The sequence below is a fragment of the Drosophila rhopaloa genome, unplaced genomic scaffold (genome assembly GCF_018152115.1).
Source record: "Drosophila rhopaloa isolate 14029-0021.01 unplaced genomic scaffold, ASM1815211v1 contig_155, whole genome shotgun sequence".
NCBI lineage: Eukaryota > Metazoa > Arthropoda > Insecta > Diptera > Drosophilidae > Drosophila > Drosophila rhopaloa.
In genome coordinates this window covers 1505034-1525741 of record NW_025335034.1, presented here as the reverse complement: position 1 = coordinate 1525741, position 20708 = coordinate 1505034, and the positions used below count along the sequence as shown (strand labels likewise).

Sequence of the window (20708 nt, the reverse complement as noted above, 5' to 3'; positions counted from 1 at the left end):
TAGACGACGTATGAGTCAGGGTGTTAGATTACAATAACCGTCGCCAGACGTTCGGTTAAAAACGTAAAATTTATATAACGATAAAAACAAAATTAAACCATGTAGTCCGTAGCTAGACTTTCGTCGAAATAGGCATTTTACCCGAAATCCCGTTACTAAATGTTTTTTAGTAAATTTAAATATATTACTAGCAAATCTGTTTCATGGATGAAAAAGAGTAAAATTGTTTGATGCACCTCCCGGGGACTTCGCAAAATCTTTATTCTTTTAACATTGTTTTTTATTTAAAAATTTAAAACCGCCCACGCTATTAATACTGAATTTTTACTTAATAGTGCAAATAGGGCCCATTCCGATAACTGTTATCGACTATATATAATGTTCTAATATTCAAAATTTGACCGTTTCTGTCCTGGTTGTCCGTTAGAAAATGCATCGTCGTTGTATAATCTGTGGCCAGGAGCCGGGAGATCTCTGCGTCTACCCACGCAACATGACGGAAGCTCGCCGGTGGCAGAACTTGGCCAATCTCAGCACCTTCGATGTGGATACGGAATCGCTGTGTCGACACGGCTGCGTTTGCGCTTCCCATTTGGATGTGGTGCAGGAATCCACTTCCGACTCGGAGTGCTTGTCTGGTGCTGCTAAGGAGTCAAGGAATAAGTCCGGGCTGAAGCACCAGGACACCCCAAACCGGCTCTGCAGTGTCAAGTGGAGCTCTTCGGGATCGGGTCCTGGGCCGCGGGACCTTCTTTACGGCCATAGCTACCCAACCAATATCAAGGCCATCGAGGAGATGCATAATCAAAGTAAACAGAGTATCGGTTCGGGGAGGCAGGAAACCAGCAACGTTAATAGATGCAAAAATGGTTGCTGCCGTTTTCGTGGTGCTTGCAACAGCAGGTTTCAGGGTAATCCATATACCTACACCCAAATGGGTCAGAATTCCGCTAATTCCGCTTTCGATGGCAAAACGGAACCTCCTGTTAATGTAAAGCAGAGGGTAAATGAATATCAATCGCCTCAAGGAGCCGCATGTTGCACGTGTACATGCTGTCCAATTATTAGAAACACGAGTACCAGGCACTCTGCAGAAGGTTGTCCTTCTTTATGCTGTCCACTGCTAAGAAACAACAAAACCAGACCTCCCGAAGATGGCTCCTGTAAAGAATGCCCGCTGTTACGCCATTTTGGGAGCCAACAAAGTATAAAAAGAGCCCATAAGAAGGAGAATGGTAACGCGGAAAGACTTAGATCCTGTTGTCCCGCTGTAAGGAAACAAAGATCAGAGGATTTAAAGTCTACGGGAGACGATTTTCAAAGTTTGTCCAGCACCGTTAACCACAAGGCTTCGCAATCGTGGCGGAGTAACGACAGCTCCAAACTCACTATGAACCAGCAAAACAGGATTAAAAAGCCGGAGCTGAAGTCCCAATGCTGCCAGGCTTGCATCAACTGTCGTTTAAAGGACCAGGAGGTGCAGGTCTCAAGTGAGGCTCTGCAATCCCAGAGTTCCACCCCTGTTAAAAGACCCAAGACGACAACTTCGTTCAGCTACCAAACAGCAAGTTTATCCACAGGTTTCTCTGCCGGATATGGCACTAATTCAAGTAACGTTGTCTATGGCGCCGAGCGAAAATTTTCGAATGCCATTAATGTGTTGCTTATGAATGGATCCAGTAAAAACGACTACGATGATCCGTGCTGCTGTCCAGCCAAGTCCTTAGCCCCGCCTCCAGAGATCTGCGTGCAAGAGTCGGATCTGACTGAGTGTAACGAACGAGCTGCGTTTCCCGAAATCGACAGGCCCAACTACCGAGTTTGTCAGCCTGCCACCTCCGATCAAAACGAGACCAACGTCCTTGTCCTCGAAGAAGGTCTAGTGGATGAGTGTAGCCCCATAGCCACGGAAAACGAAGCCAAGCAGAATAGGAATGAAGTCCAGTTAAATCCTAACCAGATCCAGAGCGAAGAAGGACAACACGATTTCCCGGCCACAGACAACTACACTAAGGTCCTGGAGCTGCAGAGAGTTCGCATCAAGGAGCTGGAGAATCTGCTGCAGCAGCACAACCTGCTGCAGCAGACCATCCAGCACAAGGTGGCCGAGCTCCACTGCACGGACAAGCAGGTCCCTAAGGATGAAACCGAAATTTAAAGTAATAAACCGGAATTACACGCTTGCGAAGGATTATCTTTGGATTTCTAAGGGTTAAGAGGTGTTTATTCGCAATTACCGCTTGAATTCCAATACCAAACTTTCGGTTTGAACCATCTAAATCAAGAGCTAATCTTTAAGGGTCTAGGCAGCGGTCTGGATAACATCGTTGTAGAGTTTGACCTTTGTGGCAATGCTCATGTCGACGTATTTGTCTCCGATGGAAACGATCAGGCCGCCAATGATGCTGGGGTCCACACGGGTGGTAATCTTCAGCGACTCGTTGCCCTTCAGGAAGGACTGCAAAGCGAAGGCAAAATTAATGGTGATGGGGAAAAAGGAGTGCTGGGGTAGATAGCTACCTTGAGGGCGCCCTCGAGTTGCTTGCTCTGGGACGAGTCCAGAGGCTTGGCGGTGACCACCTCACATACGACCTCTCCGCGGTGAGCGGCCATGATGGTCCTAAAAGCGTTGATCACGGTGTCCAGCCTCTTCAGGCGTCCGTTGTCGGCCAACAGACCCAGCAGATTGCCGGTGGCCGGGGCGAAGCGCAGCTTCTCTGATGCTTCCTTCAGAGCGGTTCCCATAACCTTCTTGTTGATAATTGGGCTGGTCACACTCTCGCGCAACTTCTTGTCACTACGGATGGTGGACTGCAGGGCGATAAGGTCCTTCTCCACCTGGTCCAACTGGTTCAACTTGGTCGCGGCCGAGTACAAGGCGGTGGCGTAGCGACCCTCCAGGCCGAACACCTGAAGTGGGGGCTTCACCATCGCCTGGGCGGCGGTGGAGCTGAGGGCGCGGCTCTGCGGGATTATTAAAAGAGAGTTCTTAGTGAGTCCTTCGGTTCAACAAACAGAAACTTCTTCCGGTTTGTGGGTTAAAGTGGGCAAAAATTACATAACCAAGAAAAGCGCATTAGATAATTGAACATATGCGATTATGGCCTTTTCTATCCTTGTTGTTATGAGCTGCACTTAAAACGCCTTTGCTTTGGCGAGCGCAATCCACTTTGCCTTTAATTATTCACTTAAAACCTACCAACATTGCTAATTTGTTAACGGAGGCCATCGTTTATCCCGAGAATTTTTCAGCTAAAAATCGCAGCTGTAACCAGGGTTCCGTTACTCGTTATGGTGTTTTCGATAACTCTGCCAGGGTTGATTTGAGTCGGTAAGAGCTATGCAGCAGACATCGATTACAAAAAATAGCTAGTCTTACTTTTTAAATATAGCCAAATTAAGTTATTTCAGTCCGGTTTTTCGAGTTCTAGTTAATGTCTCGGTTTGTTACTGTCGTTTATTTTAACGTTTAATAAATACAGCACAAAGCAAAAAGTTGAAACATCCTTGTATGCCTAAATAGCTGCTAAATTCCTTATTTATCGGGAAATTAGATTTTTTTATTAGATTTTGTTACCAAACTGTTAGTTGTCAGTTTAAACGAAATTTGTACATATAATATATGTATCTTATGTAAAACTAGTACGAGTTACAATTTTTTCGTTTTTTAATATGGATGCTGTTAGAAATTTTTTAACATTATCCATCCAATTTTAAAATGCCATCATTACTCATTTGAATTCCTCGAAAAATTATTGAAAAAAGAGGAAAACGACTCGGTGTGAGATTCGATTCACGTCTTTTTTATTTTTGTTGTTTTAAAAATTGGTTTAATGTTGATTCTCATTTTTCTGTTGCTCTTCAATGGAAATACGTATGTATGACTTTTTTTTACTTAAATTAAAACCTAAATATGTCTGAAATGGTTGCGAATATTACCACACGGGAAATTATAGTTGCAAGTGGTTGAAAACACTTAGGGCCTTCAGTTGGAAACAAAATTAAATTACATGATCGCTTGTTCCAGTTTACTTGTCATCTGAAAGCGATTTCAAATTTTAGTAAATGTTCCTCAAATAAAAAAAGGGTTTACTTTAGTACCTTCATCATCGTCATCTTCGTCACCCTCGCCGTCCTCACCATCCTCGTCGTCGAACGCCTCCTCTTCGTTTTCTTCGTTGTCCTCCTCGTCCTCTGGCTCCACTTCGATATCAGGTACCAGATAATACTGCAGTGGATTGGGCCAAAGGTCGTCCTTTATCAGTTCTGCAATCTCGTCGTTGACGGGATCAGTGTTATCCGAGAACCAGTCGAAGAAAGTCTTGTACTCTGAGTTGCGCTTCTTCTTGTTGCCATAGGGCTTCGTGAGCAGCTGTTTAAGCAGGTTCTTGCCCTCCTTCCACTTGATGGGCGTGCTGGTAGACGCGGGCCATTCGCCGTTTTCAGTAGCCGCTGGTAGTTTATGAGGTTTACGTGAGTTTTTGTGCTTATGGTAATCACCTGCTCGACTTACCCGCTGAATTTAAGTGGAACTCTTTGGTGAGCACCTTGTTCTCGAAGTAAGGATTCTCGTCGAAGTGGAAGTTGATGCGGTACCCCGATTTAATGTCTTCGAACTCTTCCACCTCCAGTTTGTTGAGTGCGTGCAGGCATTCCTCCTCCTCCTCGTCCAGAATGCCGGACACTTGCGGGTGGTTGATGAACTGCAAATATGGTAGTTGGGATTAGCACGGGTATGCGAAAGGGGCCTTTTGGAATGAAATGGATAACATATATTACACGGTGCTTGAATTTTGTACTTTATAGGTTTATTTGGTCTCATTTAGTAGTTATTTGATGTGAAGATGGGGAAAATTTGTGTATTTCTCGAACTGGCCCGCCAGACTGATGTATCGATAACACGACCTTTTTGGGTGGTTAAAAAGAGTGGGGAGCCGGCGTCGGCAGAATTGCAGCCCAAGATGAACAAAAAAAATTCCTCGAGTAGAGAAAATATCTCGTAGGAGTGTGCTGGGTCCCAAAACCAATTAGGCCCGTAAAGATCTAGGACCAGACTATAGACACGCGAGCCTGGTAATCATGGCCGCGCGTAGGACTCACCGAGGTCACCCAGAAGTTGGGGATCCGCTTCACCAGCTCGCTGCGCTTCTCGTAGCACGGCTTCCGCAGCTTGTTGTACTTTTGCTCCACCTTGAGGATCTCCTCGCTGGCCTTTTCGTTCAGCACGTCAATCTCGTTTTGGCAAGCATCGATCTGCTCCAGCGCCTCCGACTCCTCCTCGTTGTTGCCGGCGGATGTGTTGCCATCGGCGGGGGCGCCGTCCAATTTGGCTCGCTTTGGCACGCTCGACATTCTGCTCTGCTCGCTTTTTCGGTATATTTACTGTCGTAATTTACGAGATATTTGCACAAAAAGCGGCGGTACAGTTGAGCAGAAGAGAAGCGAAGCGGATTTTTACCTTGAGAGTTTGAGGCTGCAGAGTTGTAAGTGTATCAGTAGTGGCTGCACGCGGCTATAACACTATCGCACGCTGCTATCGCACTATCGATACCTCCTATCGATTGGCCCACCACCGACGGGCACTGTCGCTGTGCAACACTGGGCGGCTAGATTACAGCGCGTTTTCGGTCCTTTACAACACGCGCGGACAACATTTGATGCCGAGCTGTAATAGCTGAAAATTTATTTTATAATTTTGCATACGCATCGTTTTCTAAAACATCAGCAACATGGCCACGGCGGAAGCTCAAATCGGTGTGAACAGAAACTTGCAGAAGCAGGACCTCAGCAACCTGGTAAGCAGCAGTAAAGTCGACCGCCAGACGCCGCCTGTTTTTTCTTCCCTGTGTGAAAGTGTACGCGTCGTCATTATGGAGCCGCTTCCCGGGAAAAGAGCGGGGAGCGGGACGCCAGGACGCACCCAGATACTCCCGAGCGGGGCACAGCCTGATTTTCTAAACCATCTAAGCGGGTTTTGCCTGGCCCAACAGCCTTTTGTTTTGGCCCATCGCCGGGGGTGAGAAACTCAAGGAAAATGCAGCACGTGGCGCTACATTTAGGGACCGTTCGGTTTTCCCTCGGTTTTTTGGCCTGCATATGACCTTAATTTGTATCTAGGCATGGCGTAGAACCTCACAAACAGCTCGGTTACGAGAGGACAGCCCTACTGTTGTCATACATTTAGCTGATGCAATTCAACGGACATTCTAACCTCAAAATCTACGGCTTTCCCATATACACACATGCAGCTAAGGCGGGATGTTTTATCGGGGGGGCGTGGTGGTTGTAAATGAGACTTCCGGACTGTTTTTTCCTGATCCACCCTTACTAATCGGTTTGCATTTGCAGGACGTTTCCAAACTGACGCCTCTTTCGCCGGAGGTCATTTCGCGGCAGGCGACCATCAACATTGGCACCATCGGTCATGTCGCCCACGGCAAATCCACGGTGGTCAAGGCCATCTCCGGTGTACAGACGGTGCGGTTCAAGAACGAACTGGAGCGCAACATCACAATCAAGCTGGGTGAGTGAAGGATACGTCTAAGAATCTAGTAGTCTAAGATGTATCTACGACTGTACCCTAAGTTAGCCATATGTTGATCCTCTTTGCTCGCCTGTACAACCGTAGCATAGTTCCTCGGCTGACCGATGATAATCAGCCGTACTTCCTGCCTCTCACAGATCCTGTATAATCCTAAGAACTACTATTTAACCCTGTACCGACGACGGCACACCGCGAAGCCAACTCTGTCGCTGCTTTGGATCAAGATACTGTTGAAAAAGCGTTCTTCGAATGATTGTCTGTTGTATTATTTACTTCTCTGTATTTTGTTTACTTAAATTGCTGGATTAGCACGCGTTGCCTTGCATCTCAAGGTGTGTCGTCGCCTTAGTAGACCAAAATGAATGAAATCTTAAAAAAAGTTCATCTTTTCAATAATAACCCAAAGATTGCTTTCTCATCTTCATCGCTATCTAAAAGTAGCTAATAATCGGAAAAATTCAATTGAATTTGAAAGCTGGTTTTAGTAAGCTTGATGAAGAAGCGGTCCTAAACCTTTTATTAAGAAACTCTTCCTGTTAGCTTAGTATTGAATTTGTTATTTTGATTGAAACGAATTGTAATCCAGCAATTTAATTAATTGCCAATCTTTTTCTTCTTTTTCCCCCATTTCTCCGGTTTTTTTTCGTTTACTTCGGTTGCGGCGCGTCCACAAAAAACCCAATCCAAAAATGTCCAAAACTTGTCATTTGCAGAACGCTTAAGCGAAAAGAAAATCAAAAAACTGTTGAGCTCTAGCCAGCAGCGACAGCAGTATGAGATAAAGCAACGTTCCCAACTAAGGCACCTGGCCGAATTGCGGCGCCACAGCCGGTTGGGCATGCTGTCCTCGATGACAGCCCCATCCGCCGTAGCCAACATGGACAGACGCTTCAGCCACCGCAGCAGCAGCCAGACCTCGCTGAGTCCCAGCAACAGCAGCGGATATGGCAGCGTCTTTGGATGCGAAGAATATGACGCGTTCCAATCTCACGGCCTCAAGGTTTTTGCTAATCTAAAGCGTCGACGCAATAGCAGCTCGAGCACGCCGACTCCCAACTCAAAACGGTCCAAAAACAATGAGGGACTTGTAGTCAAGAAGCGGCCTAGGGGCGAGTACATTGTGGAGCGCATTGTGTCTGTCGAGGTGGACCAATACAAGCCCATATTTTTGGTCAAATGGCTGGGCTACACATCCAGCCAAAACACCTGGGAGAGCTTAGCTAATTTGGTTGACTGCGCCCAAATGGAAGAGTTCGTGAAGCAACATCAGCAACTTTACGAGACGTACATAGCTAAGATAACCAGTGAACTTGAAGAGCAGCTGGAAGCCTTGCCGTTGATGGAAAACATCAATGTGGTAGAAGTGGATGCCTATGATCCTCTCACTTTGCAGCTTGACTTAATTATTTTGGCTCAATACCGTGCGGCCAGCAGTCGCAGTCAAAAAGAGCCACAGAAGATCGGAGAGCGAGCACTGCGAAGTATGCAGCTCAAGCGAGCTCAATTTACGCGGCGCAAGCAGCTGCTTGACCTTGCCAAGTTTGAGGAGCGCATGAACCTCGTGGAGCATCCGTCTCCTCCGATAAAAGTTGAGAATAACGTTGATCTGGACATCATAGACACCAACTTCATGTACATACAAAAGAACATAATCGGGGAAGGTGTGCCCAAGCCAGAAGCGGGGATTCTGGGTTGCAAGTGCGAGGATGCGGATGGCGTGGCGGAGTGCGCCGCCTCTACAAAATGCTGCGCCCGCATGGCCGGCGAGCTGTTTGCCTACGACCGGAGCTCAAGGCGCTTGCGCCTGCATCCTGGCAGTGCCATCTTCGAGTGCAATAGCCGCTGCGCCTGCAAGCCAAGCTGTTCCAACCGCCTGGTGCAGCACGGACGCCAGATACCGCTGGTGCTGTTCAAAACAAGCAATGGAAGCGGCTGGGGTGTACGCACCCCAACTGCCTTGCGAAAGGGCGAATTTGTTTGCGAATATATTGGGGAGATTATCACCAGCGACGAGGCCAATGAGCGCGGTAAGGCATACGACGACAAGGGCAGAACTTACCTCTTCGACCTAGACTACAACACGGCCCAGGAGAGCGAGTATACAATCGATGCGGCAAACTTTGGAAACATATCGCACTTTATCAACCACTCGTGCGATCCCAATCTGGCCGTGTTCCCTTGCTGGATCGAGCACTTGAATGTGGCTCTGCCGCACCTTGTGTTCTTCACGCTGCGTCCGATCAAGGCGGGCGAGGAGCTGAGTTTCGACTACATTCGCGCGGACAACGAGGATGTACCCTACGAGAACCTATCAACGGCTGTGCGCGTCGAGTGCCGCTGCGGAGCGGACAATTGCCGGAAGGTCTTGTTCTAAACGGATATGGACTTTTATTTAATTTTTTTTTTTTATTATTTTTTTTTATCTGCATTGAATTGCATTTTTTCAACACTAGTTACTATTTGGCGCTTGTTGGCCATCTGTTTGCCGATTATATATTTCAAAAGATTGATGGCATTTTAATTATTTATTTGTTAATTGCTTGCACTGCCGAATGCAAATATCGACGGATTTGATCTATGTTAGGTTTGATCCAGACTTGACTAGAGAATTAAAAGAAAATTCTGTATAATTTGTACATGTAATTTTATACATTTCATTATTTGTAGTATTGAAATAGGTTACAGTAGTGTTTTGACAAACACCTTTACAAAGTGCTGGAATTATGTACGGTATTATGTGTATAACTGATTTCATAATAAATATCTTATGATTATTAAGGATGTCTTTATTTATTTATCGAAATACAAAGTATTCATTTAAAGCATTAAGTATTGGGAGAAATAGAATGTATTTCTTAGCATAAATTATATATTTTTTTAATCCTGTATGCTGATTCGGCATTGAAAAAGTTCAAGGATTTTTTTGCAAAGGTATTCTTAAGGTTTCAAAGAACCCACAGACTCATAATCCTCACAATTCTTATCCCTGCTTTTAGGTTATGCCAATGCCAAAATCTACAAGTGCGACAACCCCAAGTGTCCGCGCCCGGCCAGCTTTGTATCGGATGCCTCGAGCAAGGACGACAGCTTGCCCTGCACTCGACTCAATTGCTCTGGTAACTTCAGACTGGTGCGACACGTGAGCTTCGTGGATTGCCCTGGTCACGACATTCTCATGGCTACGATGTTGAACGGCGCCGCTGTGATGGACGCCGCCCTGCTGCTGATTGCTGGTGAGTTATCCAGATTTTTGTTGAAACAAAAGACTAAGGTTAATTGTATGAACTCTTGAGAGTGAAATAATATTACTATCTTTATGTTATATTATAATCTCCATCTCATTTCCAGGCAATGAATCCTGTCCACAACCGCAAACCTCTGAGCACTTGGCTGCCATTGAGATTATGAAACTGAAACAGATTCTAATCTTGCAAAACAAGATCGATCTGATCAAAGAGAGCCAGGCAAAGGAGCAGTACGAGGAGATCACCAAGTTCGTCCAGGGCACCGTGGCTGAGGGCGCGCCGATCATTCCGATATCTGCCCAGCTCAAGTACAACATTGATGTGCTCTGCGAGTACATTGTGAACAAGATTCCCGTTCCGCCCCGTGACTTCAATGCCCCGCCCCGTCTTATCGTCATCCGATCCTTTGACGTGAACAAGCCGGGCTGTGAGGTAGCTGACTTGAAGGGCGGCGTTGCCGGAGGCTCCATCCTGAGCGGTGTGCTGAAGGTGGGCCAGGAGATCGAGGTGCGTCCGGGCGTCGTGACCAAGGACAGCGACGGCAACATCACCTGCCGTCCGATCTTCTCTCGCATCGTATCGCTCTTTGCCGAGCAAAACGAACTGCAATATGCCGTACCCGGTGGATTAATTGGTGTGGGCACCAAGATCGATCCGACGCTGTGCCGTGCCGATCGATTGGTCGGTCAGGTGCTGGGCGCTGTTGGCCAGCTGCCGGACATCTACCAGGAGCTGGAAATCTCGTACTACCTGCTGCGGCGCCTTCTGGGCGTCCGCACCGATGGCGACAAAAAGGGAGCGCGCGTCGAAAAGCTGCAGAAGAACGAAATCCTGCTGGTAAACATCGGATCCCTTAGCACCGGAGGTCGCATCTCGGCCACCAAGGGAGATTTGGCCAAGATCGTGCTCACAACGCCCGTGTGCACGGAGAAGGGCGAAAAGATTGCCCTTAGCAGACGTGTGGAGAACCACTGGCGGTAAGTTTAGCCCCCAATATCTGCTCTAAAGTCACTTTTCATAACCGAATTCTTCCCTTTCAGTTTGATCGGCTGGGGTCAGATCTTTGGAGGCAAGACAATCACTCCAGTTTTGGACAGTCAGGTAGCAAAGAAGTAAAACTAAGCTAGGATCCGATTGGTTCTACTTTAAGCAGCAAAACACCAGCGACAGCAGTAGCAGCATCATCTTAGCGCTCTTCACCTGCTCCTTTTTGTCTCCCAGCTCCATCTTCCTATGTCCGTTGATCAAACCGAAACTAAAAATGTACCAACAAAAAATACATACCTAACTTAATTTATTGAATTTTGTTGTCGAGTATGTATATAAAAAGAAAACACGCGTTTCGCTTGCGAGTGTTGTGCGTCTATAGCAGAATCAGGCATTAAAAAAACAACTAATAGGATATACCTTACTTATTATATTAACTAAAGGCAAATCTGATACATCGTAAAATTGTTTTTATGATTTAAATACAAAAGAAAAACGAAACGAAAAAAACACGTAACAAATTGTATTGCATTTTTTACAATTAAAACCTCAAAAACTGAGTTCTTATTTTTGGGAAGGTTGGTATGGGTGTTCAATTCGGAAAATTGAGAAACAAACCCTTGCAGTAGCCCACATTTTTTCACATTGGCTATTATAATGTTACCATTAAAGTATAGAAAAACCTCTGTATAGTTTTCATTATAGACCAATTTATTTTTCCACTTGTAGTTCAATTAAATTTAAATTGTTACAATACGATGTTTGTTCAATAACACATTGATACTCGTAATATTTTGTTGTTTAAGCAATTATTCATACAAATCTCGATATCGTTTTTGAAAAACGATGGCCGTCGTTACCGATTGAAGTAAATCAGTATGCCGCATCGACAGCAATTGTGTTGAATAATTTTTGAAACGGTTTGGTTTTTCGATTTGGTAAATTTGTTTTAACTATCGCACACTAATTAATTTTAATGTATTTTTTTATATTTTGTAATTTTAAACTACTATTATCAAGTATTTTATTTTTGGTTTCTTGAGACTTCGTTTAGCAGTAAATATAGCTTATTGAATAAAAATTCGTACTTAGCCGTGATGTACATATGTTGTTTTGGTTTTGCTGTTGAAATTAAATTTTGATAAATGACTCTCTAATAAGTATATTGAAAAACGTTTGATTTCATTATTTAATACTATTGAGTAATTTCTGTAATACTTGTAATTTCAGTTTGCTAAGTTACTCCCCCGATTTTGGGGGACACGATTGCGTTGTGGTCAGTACACGCTTTGAGCATTTGATAACAGAGTCGAGTCTTCGTTAAACATACAATATCCGAACTCAAACAACAAATTGTATAATTTATGCATTTCGGTTTATAGCTATTTTGAGCATCCGGTGAACACATTATAGTTTTCAGGTCTGAGATCGATTACAACCAAAAGCGGAACAAGAACCGTTTTCAAAAAGGTTTTCGCCATCACTTTGTCATCAGAAGTGAGGGGGAAGTTATCTAAATAAAAGTCGAACTAAGTCAAATCATTACAATTTGTAGTGTCTATTTGGGTATCTTTGGCTTTCGTCTAAGTGAAGCTCCGACTAATTGCTTGCATAACTCCTGGCTTAGTATGATTACGACTAGTTTTGCAAATTGATCAAATCAAACAATTCGTTTGCCCATTACTTTTTGGGACTACGCTCCTCTACCTGTATTCCGTATAAATATAATTATATCGTTGGCATTAGACTGTCTAGGACCCGCCCGATTGAAGAAGCAAACGAATGTTATTTTCTAGCAAGTCCTTCGTTATCGATCAAGAAACCGTCTAATGTCTATTAAACCTCACACAAAAACGATTTGGAAACGATTTCTTACTTCTAATATACTGACTTAGTTTCATTTAATATGGTACATTTATTTGAGTTGAAAGGGAAAAGAAGGGGACAATTTAAAAGTTAGATAATTTGTCTGGTACCCGACATTTTAATAAGCGGGAGTGGAATGACAATGATGTTGGAATTCAAATTCATAACCTACGGTTTTCTCTATGTATATGTATATGTCAATTGGTTTATCCTAGAGTTCGTATGTGCAATGTTTGTGCATCTTGGGAATGAGCAGCAGGGAAATACCTTGAATTTTGGTCAGCTTCCTTTTCTTATATATAAACACTTAAATTGTTTACATTAATTTTTTGATATTACATACATACACAATTATTGACAGTTAACGTTGGCAAAATGGCAGATGGCAGTAGGGTTTGACATCTTAATGATCAATTTCACTTATTCTAAGTATTCAACACTTTTGCTAATATCCCCATATTCATTGATTATAATTGATTTTTTGCCCGGCCTAACTCGCTTAGCTTATCGTGTCATATCGTATAGTACAGATTCAATTACATACATACAGAGATATACAGGTGCATAACAAACACGCAGATTTACATGCCGCTGTTGGGTTAAGTATCGTCATGGTTATAACTAACAATCATTTTGTTACCGTCTACACATATTTAGTGACGTAGCTGTAGGTCGATAAAGTACGCTTAATATGTCTATATACAGGATATATTTCTCGTTGCAGCAGCAACTGGTTGGTTGGGAACCAAAGTTTGCTCTTCTCAAGCTGATTTGCCTACCGGGGCGGTTGTGGTTCTTAAAGCCTGCGTTTTCTTTAGGATGCTCTTCTGGCCGGCGACTGAGCATCTTAAAGAAAATGGCTTAAATCTCATTCGTTGACATCCTCATCCGATGAGCTGGCAGCGGGAATTGTCGAGAACTGCCACTTCTCACGGTTGTTATTCTTGCTACAGGTAAACAAGATCAGAATATTATGCAATTATAGGATTTTAGTTAAAATCGAATAGATTAAAAAGTATCCATTATAATTAATGTTATGTATATGTGGTTTTGTTTGTCCAAATACATGTTTCTTTACCAAAAGATTTTCATTCGAAAAAAAGCTTAGCACAAATGTGAGTCCGATCAAATTTCAAATATTTAAAAATAGGAAAATGCCATTATCCGTCTTCTTACTGAAATCTCCCATAGTGGATTTACACTCATTTATGAAAGATTTCACACCTCTTCAGATTTAAATTGCTCCTTCTCATAGAAAATAACTTTTTGATAAAAAGGCCTTTGGAAAAAATGTAATAAAACGAGGACGGAAGCTAACTTCGGCAAGCCGAAGTTTTAATACCCTTGCAGACTTTGTCGAAATTGCTAAAAGTGAAAAAGTAGCGAAAGGAATAAGGTATACATAAGTCAACTAGATTTGGATCGTTTCAAGTCAATTGCTTTTATACTGCAAAAATGTCATAAACAAATAGAAAAAAAGGGATACTTTCGCAGCCTTTAACAATTTTTCCTATCTCCTTTAAGATATAGACTTCCGAGCGGCAAGCGCTTTTACCCTAATCAAGATATGCGTAAATAAATAAGAATTGGAAAAATTTATGTTAGTAGCTTACACACTGCGCGAAATATTCTGATAATCATCAAATTTGGACCGATTTCACCCTATTGTTCCTATGGGAGCTATAGGATATAGACGTCCGATCGGCACGCGCTTTTACCTTGATCAATGTATGCATAAAAAAATACGATTTGGAAAGATTCATGTCAATAGCTTGTATACTGCGCGAAATATCCTAAAAATCATTAAATTTTAAGCGATGTTACCCTTTTGTTCCTATGGGAGCTATAGGATATAGACGTCCGATCGTCACGCGCTTTTACCCTGATCAAGGTATGCATACAAAAATACGATTTGGAAAGATTCATGTCAATAGCTTTTACACTGCGCGAAATATCATCAATCCTTGCAAGATATATCCGATTGTTCCAATGGGAGCTATAGGATATAGACATCCGATCGGGGCGATTTTCAGACTTGATCTGTGTACACATGTTTTAGGACGAGTGTGAAAGTTTCAGATCGCTAGCTTTTAAACTGAGCTCGCAAACGGTATTGAAACAGACGGACAGACGGACATGGCTATATCGACTCCCCTATTGATCCTGATCAAGAATATATATACTTTATAGGGTCGGAATCGTCTCCTTCACTGCGTTACAAACTTCTGTCCAAAATTATAATACCCTCTGCAAGGGTATAAAAACATATTTTAAGCACCGCTTAAAATATTCAGACACGAACATATATTTCCCCGTCACTCACCCATGCTTTTTGGCATTGCTGGGCAGGGTGTGCGAACTGCGGTAGTAGCTGTCGAGCGGCTCCTCCTTAGTCTCCTCCAGCGACTTACGCTGTAGCGTCATGGTCTCCTGGGGCGAGGCCGAGGATCCGACACCGGTCATCTCCGCATCCAAATAGTACTTGGCACTTTGTGCTATCTTGCAGTTCTCGCACTCGCTCAGATAGTCATCGTCCAAGCTGGTGTCGTTCGGCAGAAAGTGCTCCTTTGGATTCAAACAGTTTTTCGAGGTGGTGCACACGGGAAGCTGCTTGCTTGGCGATCGACCGCTGGATCCCCTGGATGTGGACTTCGGGGTCAGCGGGTAAGTGGGCATCTGGCAGTGGGCAATGGCCAAATTCGAGGCAGTGCCTCCTCCCCCCGATCCCTGTACAGTGTCCCGCTTCACGCGCAGTATTTTTGGCAGTGTGGTGCTTTTCGCCGGAGCTCCTGTCTGGCCCGGGTTGTTGTTCTCCACCGGTGGAATGCTGATCACTGACGGCACCTTGCTGACTACACTGTTGATGGTGCTGTTCAGGGATACCTTGCCGCTGATGTGTTTGGGCAGGGTGTAGGTCACGTGGTTGGCCAGCGGGTAGAAGGTGCTCGAGTTGATCTTGCTGCTGGCTAACTTCTCGCCGGAGCCTGCCGCAGGACTCGCCGGCGGCAGAGTCAGCGAGGGCGTCTGCTCCTTGCGCTGGCCACTGGACGACGGCTTGCTCAGCGTGTAAATGGTGGCCACGGCGTTGTTGTTCCCGCTGCCGGACGAGCAGGAGGAGGAGGATGTGCTGACCACGGTGGCGCTCTTTAAATTCGTTAGGCTTTTGTAGAGTTTCGGTGGTAATGTCGGATTGCTTGGATCTGGCTGCTGCTGCTGTTGCTGGTTAAAGAAATGTTGCTGCTGTTTCTGCGTCAAACTCAAGTAGGCATCAACCTGGAAAGGATAGGAGGATTAGCCCAGGGGCCAAGGAAAACAGAAATCGAGGAATGAAACCAGAGATATATGAACAACTGAAAACCAATCAAGTCCCTCTCCAATTTCGCCTTCGATCTCATTCCCCGCCATGTCAAGCTCTCACAAAGGGATTACTTACATTTCGAACTCACCTTTCGATTCAAGTAGGCGCTGGAGAGGGAGTCGCCGCCGCCACTGGACACACTGCGTCCTCCACTGCCACCTCCACTAGAGCTTCTGCCCCGTTCTGCAGAACTGCTGGAGGATCGTTTCTGCACGCGACCCAGGACAATTGGTGGGGCGGAAACCTCTTCGGGATGCTGCAGCGGGGGCGGTGGAATGATGGCCGACACATTGACCCCGCCTCCCGACCCCGCATGCGCGTGATGCGTCTCATCGCCCACCTGCTTGGAAATGGTGGTTATCTTGGATTCGTGTCCACACCCACTTCGCCTTAATGTCCCACCCCCCAAAGCCGCCGCCGTGATCAAATCCTGTGCTTGTTGTTGTAGATTCGTCGAGGATTTGGCTCGCTGTCCGTAGGACATGGTGGCCGCATGACGAACTCCACCAGCTGCCGCTGCTCCTGGAGATAAGGAGCAGGTTGGCGTGGAGGTGCTGCTGCTGCTCGAGTTACCGGCGAACAACTTGCCGGCTCCGCTCAAGAAGGCATTTGCATTGGCCGTGCTGCCCATGTAGGACATGGGCACATGCTGGATGGGGCACTGGCACATGGGTTTCTTACTGGCCTGCTGTTTCTCGCTTGTCGAGGGGGCACTATTGCTGGTCTTGGGCTTCACCTGTAAAGGATCGGCCACAGCAAAATAGCGCGGTATTGTGCGGTGATAGCGTCTCGAACTGGAGGGTGTCTTGTTGATCTGCTGCTGCTGCTGGTTGTTCTTCAGAGTTCCATGCATAGGCATCTGCGTCGTCTGGGTCACCGAATCTGCTGTACTGCAGGTAGGAGTCGCCGAGATTGTGGCTATCTCCAGAGGCTGCATCAACTCCATGGCCGGCGAGGAGATGGCCGTTAAAAGATGATGCTGCTGCTGTTGTTGGTGGTGTTGCAACACCTGGGAGTGCGTCGGTGTGGCCAGGAGCTCTCCACTACCGGCTGGGAGCGAGTGGTAGCTAGCGGCACTGGCACTTGCGTTGATCTCCACATCGGCCACCGTAAGATATTGCTGTTGCTGCTGTGGCAACTGATGAAGCAACTCCTGGGATCCACGCGGAGTCGTTCTTCTTCCGGCCGTGTACGCTGCCGAACTGGAGCTGGCAGCCGCAGTGGTCACACTGGCACTGATGTTCAGATGGCAATTCTTGTAGCTGCACTCGGCGGAGACCGGCGGCTTGGGCATGGTCTGAAGGCAAATGGAGCCACTACTGACCGGAGGCTGGACAAGATGCTGCTGCTGCTGTTGCTCTAAACTAAGTTGGTGATCGCTCTGAAGGCTGTAAGGCGGCTGGTGATTCTCCCCAGTGGCTATGGTGGTTACCCCACCACTATTGATGTTGATGTTGATCAGGTTGGTGGTGCTCTGGGTGTACTGGTTGGATTGGGGCATCACAGATGCCGCAGAGTGTGCATGCGGATGGGCTACCAGCTGTTGGCTGTAGGGCTGATGATGCTGCTGCGGTTGAGTGTGCAGTTGGAGCGTGTGCTGTTGCAGGTGTTGGTGGGCCTGCACCTGGGCCTGAATCTGTTGTTGCTGTTGAGCTTGGGCTTGAGCTTGGGCCTGAGCCTGGGCCTGGGCTTGGGCCACTGCCTGCTGCTGCTGCTGGCTGACACTGGCCACCGCTCGTTGGGAATTGGCCGGCAGACTGACGGTGCACTGGGCACTTAGAGCTTCCGCTTGGGAGATAGCCACAGCCTCCTCATATGGAGGTGGAGCCTCACCGCGCGGAAAGTGCGGCTTCCACAGGGGATAGTGGGTGGCGGCACCGCCATAAGAGTAATCAATGGCACTCAGGTTGCCCTCCATGTAGCCCATGTTTCCGGCTATGTAGCTGCATTGAGAAGGCAGACATTAGAGGATTCATAGGGAAACAGGATTCGAAGCACACTCACCCTATGCTGCCGACGATGCTGCGCTGATCCTCCGCGTTCTGGCGATTCTCCCGCGCCCTCATCTTGCGCTGCCGCAGACGATTCACCAGGAAGAAGAGCAGCGACAAAGACAGTGTGGCCGTGATGCCGCTGGCCACCAGTCAAATGCCAAAGTCGGTGCTCCCGTCGCTGAACTGGTCGTCCAGGCAGATCACCTCGCAGCAATTGTTGCCGCTGCCCACCGTCTGAAAGGACTTGCACTTGCTGAAAGCCTCGCAGAGCACCATTTTGCAGGCCTTGGGCAGCCCGCTGTCGCAGATGCAGAGGCGGCAGGAGTCGGGTCCTGGCATATAGTGCATGCCCGTCTCGTACATCTTCCCATTATAGTCGCGGCAGGAGCCTCCGAGGCTCGAGCTCACCGCGTTTCCATCTGAGGGAAGGGGAAGTAAATATATGGTTAGTTGCTTTGGAATCAAGACGCTCTAGATGATATTTTCTTTCTCGTAGGTTATAGTTGGAAAGAGGACAAATTTTTGGCAACAACTTTTTTTAATATTGTTAACAACACCCAAAAAAATAAGAAGGCATTAGTTGAGGTCCCAAAGAATATTCTTGAAATTACTAGATTTTAATTTTACATAGGCGTTAAGCTTATCACTTTCTGAAGTGATTACAAAAATGTTTAGAAATCCACAAGCTCTGTTAAAAGTTTTCAGCATTTTATTATATATTTTTAACTCGGTCCTAATCAAAGGAAAACAAATGATAGATTGAAAAGCATACTTTCTGGCGCTTTTGGAAGGAAACGATTTTCGACAGCTGAATATATATTTTAAATAGGATAAAAGAAATAGTACAAACATTTCTTCTCTATGATTTTATTTTAAAAAATACATATGCAGAATAAAGCCCGATTTCATTGGTGTTTAATATTTGACTTTTGGATAGCCAAATATGCACATAGGTAAGTTTTAGTACGTTGGTAAATAAATGCATATGGTCACATGTATATGCACCTATAATGCACACTCGATGCTTGCTGAATTCTTTATTTTGACACACTTGACCAACTTTCGCCTTTGCGGATTTAACATTGGGCTACAGAATCACACATACATAAATACATTGCCAAGGTGCAGCAGGTGCTGTAGATTCTCTTAGCAAAAATATCGTGGGCGAAAGGGATATGAGGAGAGGAGAAGAAGGACCACAATATTTATCACTCGAATGTAATTAAATGCAAACGCATAACATTTTCGACATCATTTAAATGCTAAGCAGCAAACGGAAATTCAAATTAAAAACAAATATACATGCACACTCCCCCACATACATACATATACACACATAGATTGTATAGGTACATGCGTGTGCAGCAGGAAAGCGAATTTCTGGGCAGGAAACGCACGAACGAAAATGGCAAACTGGCGTGCGTTTCGCCCCCGCAGCAAAAATTGGAAAAATATCACATACAAAAAAAGTTTGCCTTTTATTCGAGAGTTTCCAAGTGAAACTTGTGTCCGAGTGTGTGTGTGCGGAAAATACATACACGCCATCCAAACACACACCCAGTTCACACCCATACAGAGGAGAGAATACATGCAAAAAATAAACACCATACGCACACCCCCAAACAACCGCCCACCAGCCAACACACACAAGCAAACGTGCATGTTTGTGTGTATGTGCCGACACACAGAAAAAAAGGATCTCAAAAAGAAATCGAAATGCGCAGGTCAAATGGGTATTTACATTTTTATTTTAATATTGAATTAATTTTAAGCCGAGTTCAATTCTAGATTTCATCACCTAAGATGGCCTAATACATATGATAGAGCGTATAACATCACTGCTAACAGAAGCCGCATGCTTGCCACATGCATTTTTAAAAATTTATTTTAGACATATCATTTTAATAACTTAATACAACATTTTTAAAATGTGGTTTTTAAATATTTTAAACATTTAAAATTAAAAGTAAATTCATAAAATTGTGTATCATATCAAATAAGAATTTTTCTTTCTGTGCAGAGCAAAGCGAAATTTTGCAGGCTACTTCCTTCGTTTTGCCATTTCCACTTCGCCCCCATTTATTTCTCTCTCTCTCTCTGAGCAAAAGAGCCAGCTTGTGGGCTGGTATTGGTGAGCCCTGCCAAAGCGAGTATGCGTGTGCCCCGTGTCCCATAAATTGTGAACTGTGTGGCCATGGACCATATTTCCAATTATCGCTGAAGGATCCCAGCAATCGAAATTGATTTTGCCTGAAAATCCTTGTAAGTTTCGCTCTCAAGGAGTATATCAATCTTTAGTTTGAAGATTTTCACTTTAAACCAGGAAATGGGGCTGAATTTGCATGTTCTGTGCTTGTGTGTGTGTGTATGTGTATCAAATTTTTCACACCAATTTTCCCCACTAAGATCCGTTACCTTTGGCATTTCCAATAAACGCAAGCAATGCCAAAAAATACATATTGCACACGTTAGTCAGCACTTAAAACGCCACAATTATTTGAAACTAGCTTGTTTTGTCACACAACTTTTATCCAAGTATTTTCAACAGTTTTTTTGCGAACGTTCGAACAATACCAACAACCACCGACGACGACGAACCGAACGGGAGTTTTCGCACAGACGTTACGCACCAGGGTTGGCGTTGTAGACACCGTTATCGTGCCTGATTGCAAAGAACCAGTTCCAGGGCTGCGTGAAAGTCTTGCTTGGGAGGT

At 45.2% G+C, this 20708-nt stretch overlaps 6 protein-coding genes across 8 annotated transcripts; 2 read left to right on the top strand and 4 right to left on the bottom strand.

Moving 5' to 3' along the window:
* Positions 1-98: 98 nt before the first annotated feature.
* LOC108049145 lies at positions 99-2188 on the top strand. Its single transcript, XM_017130221.2, has one exon. The coding sequence runs from the start codon at positions 431-433 to the stop codon at positions 2156-2158; it is 1728 nt and encodes a 575-aa protein (XP_016985710.2). The 5' UTR covers positions 99-430; the 3' UTR covers positions 2159-2188.
* Positions 2189-2191: 3 nt separating this feature from the next.
* On the bottom strand, positions 2192-3306 carry LOC108049143 (ATP synthase subunit O, mitochondrial). Its single transcript, XM_017130219.2, has 3 exons — positions 3200-3306; positions 2521-2964; positions 2192-2458 (listed from the first exon to the last, which is right to left on the bottom strand). Exons 1-3 carry the CDS (start codon positions 3227-3229, stop codon positions 2303-2305), a joined length of 630 nt encoding a protein of 209 aa, XP_016985708.1. The 5' UTR covers positions 3230-3306; the 3' UTR covers positions 2192-2302.
* Positions 3307-3782: 476 nt separating this feature from the next.
* Positions 3783-5502, bottom strand: LOC108049147 (protein SET). 2 transcript variants are annotated; one of them, XM_017130223.2, is made up of 5 exons: positions 5459-5502; positions 5101-5382; positions 4514-4703; positions 4102-4452; positions 3783-4039 (listed from the first exon to the last, which is right to left on the bottom strand). In XM_017130223.2, the coding sequence occupies exons 2-5, from the start codon at positions 5350-5352 to the stop codon at positions 4029-4031; spliced, it is 804 nt and encodes a 267-aa protein (XP_016985712.1). In that variant the 5' UTR covers positions 5353-5382; positions 5459-5502; the 3' UTR covers positions 3783-4028. The 2 variants fall into 2 exon arrangements, with proteins under 2 accessions (XP_016985712.1, XP_044313337.1); XM_044457402.1 differs by having other exon boundaries at positions 5101-5501.
* Positions 5503-5589: 87 nt separating this feature from the next.
* Positions 5590-11288, top strand: LOC108049146 (eukaryotic translation initiation factor 2 subunit 3). Of its 2 annotated transcripts, XM_044457401.1 has the most exons (5): positions 5609-5795; positions 6349-6523; positions 9541-9777; positions 9893-10766; positions 10830-11288. In XM_044457401.1, exons 1-5 carry the CDS (start codon positions 5730-5732, stop codon positions 10903-10905), a joined length of 1428 nt encoding a protein of 475 aa, XP_044313336.1. In that variant the 5' UTR covers positions 5609-5729; the 3' UTR covers positions 10906-11288. The 2 variants fall into 2 exon arrangements, with proteins under 2 accessions (XP_016985711.2, XP_044313336.1); XM_017130222.2 differs by lacking the exons at positions 9541-9777; positions 9893-10766; positions 10830-11288 and adding an exon at positions 7258-9322 and having other exon boundaries at positions 5590-5795.
* Positions 11066-18152, bottom strand: LOC108042558 (homeobox protein prospero-like). Its single transcript, XM_017120887.2, has 4 exons — positions 18005-18152; positions 16089-17943; positions 14966-15915; positions 11066-13589 (listed from the first exon to the last, which is right to left on the bottom strand). The coding sequence occupies exons 1-4, from the start codon at positions 18064-18066 to the stop codon at positions 13511-13513; spliced, it is 2946 nt and encodes a 981-aa protein (XP_016976376.2). The 5' UTR covers positions 18067-18152; the 3' UTR covers positions 11066-13510.
* On the bottom strand, positions 18046-20603 carry LOC108042559. Its single transcript, XM_017120889.2, has 2 exons — positions 20410-20603; positions 18046-18413 (listed from the first exon to the last, which is right to left on the bottom strand). Exons 1-2 carry the CDS (start codon positions 20450-20452, stop codon positions 18145-18147), a joined length of 312 nt encoding a protein of 103 aa, XP_016976378.1. The 5' UTR covers positions 20453-20603; the 3' UTR covers positions 18046-18144.
* Positions 20604-20708: the final 105 nt, after the last annotated feature.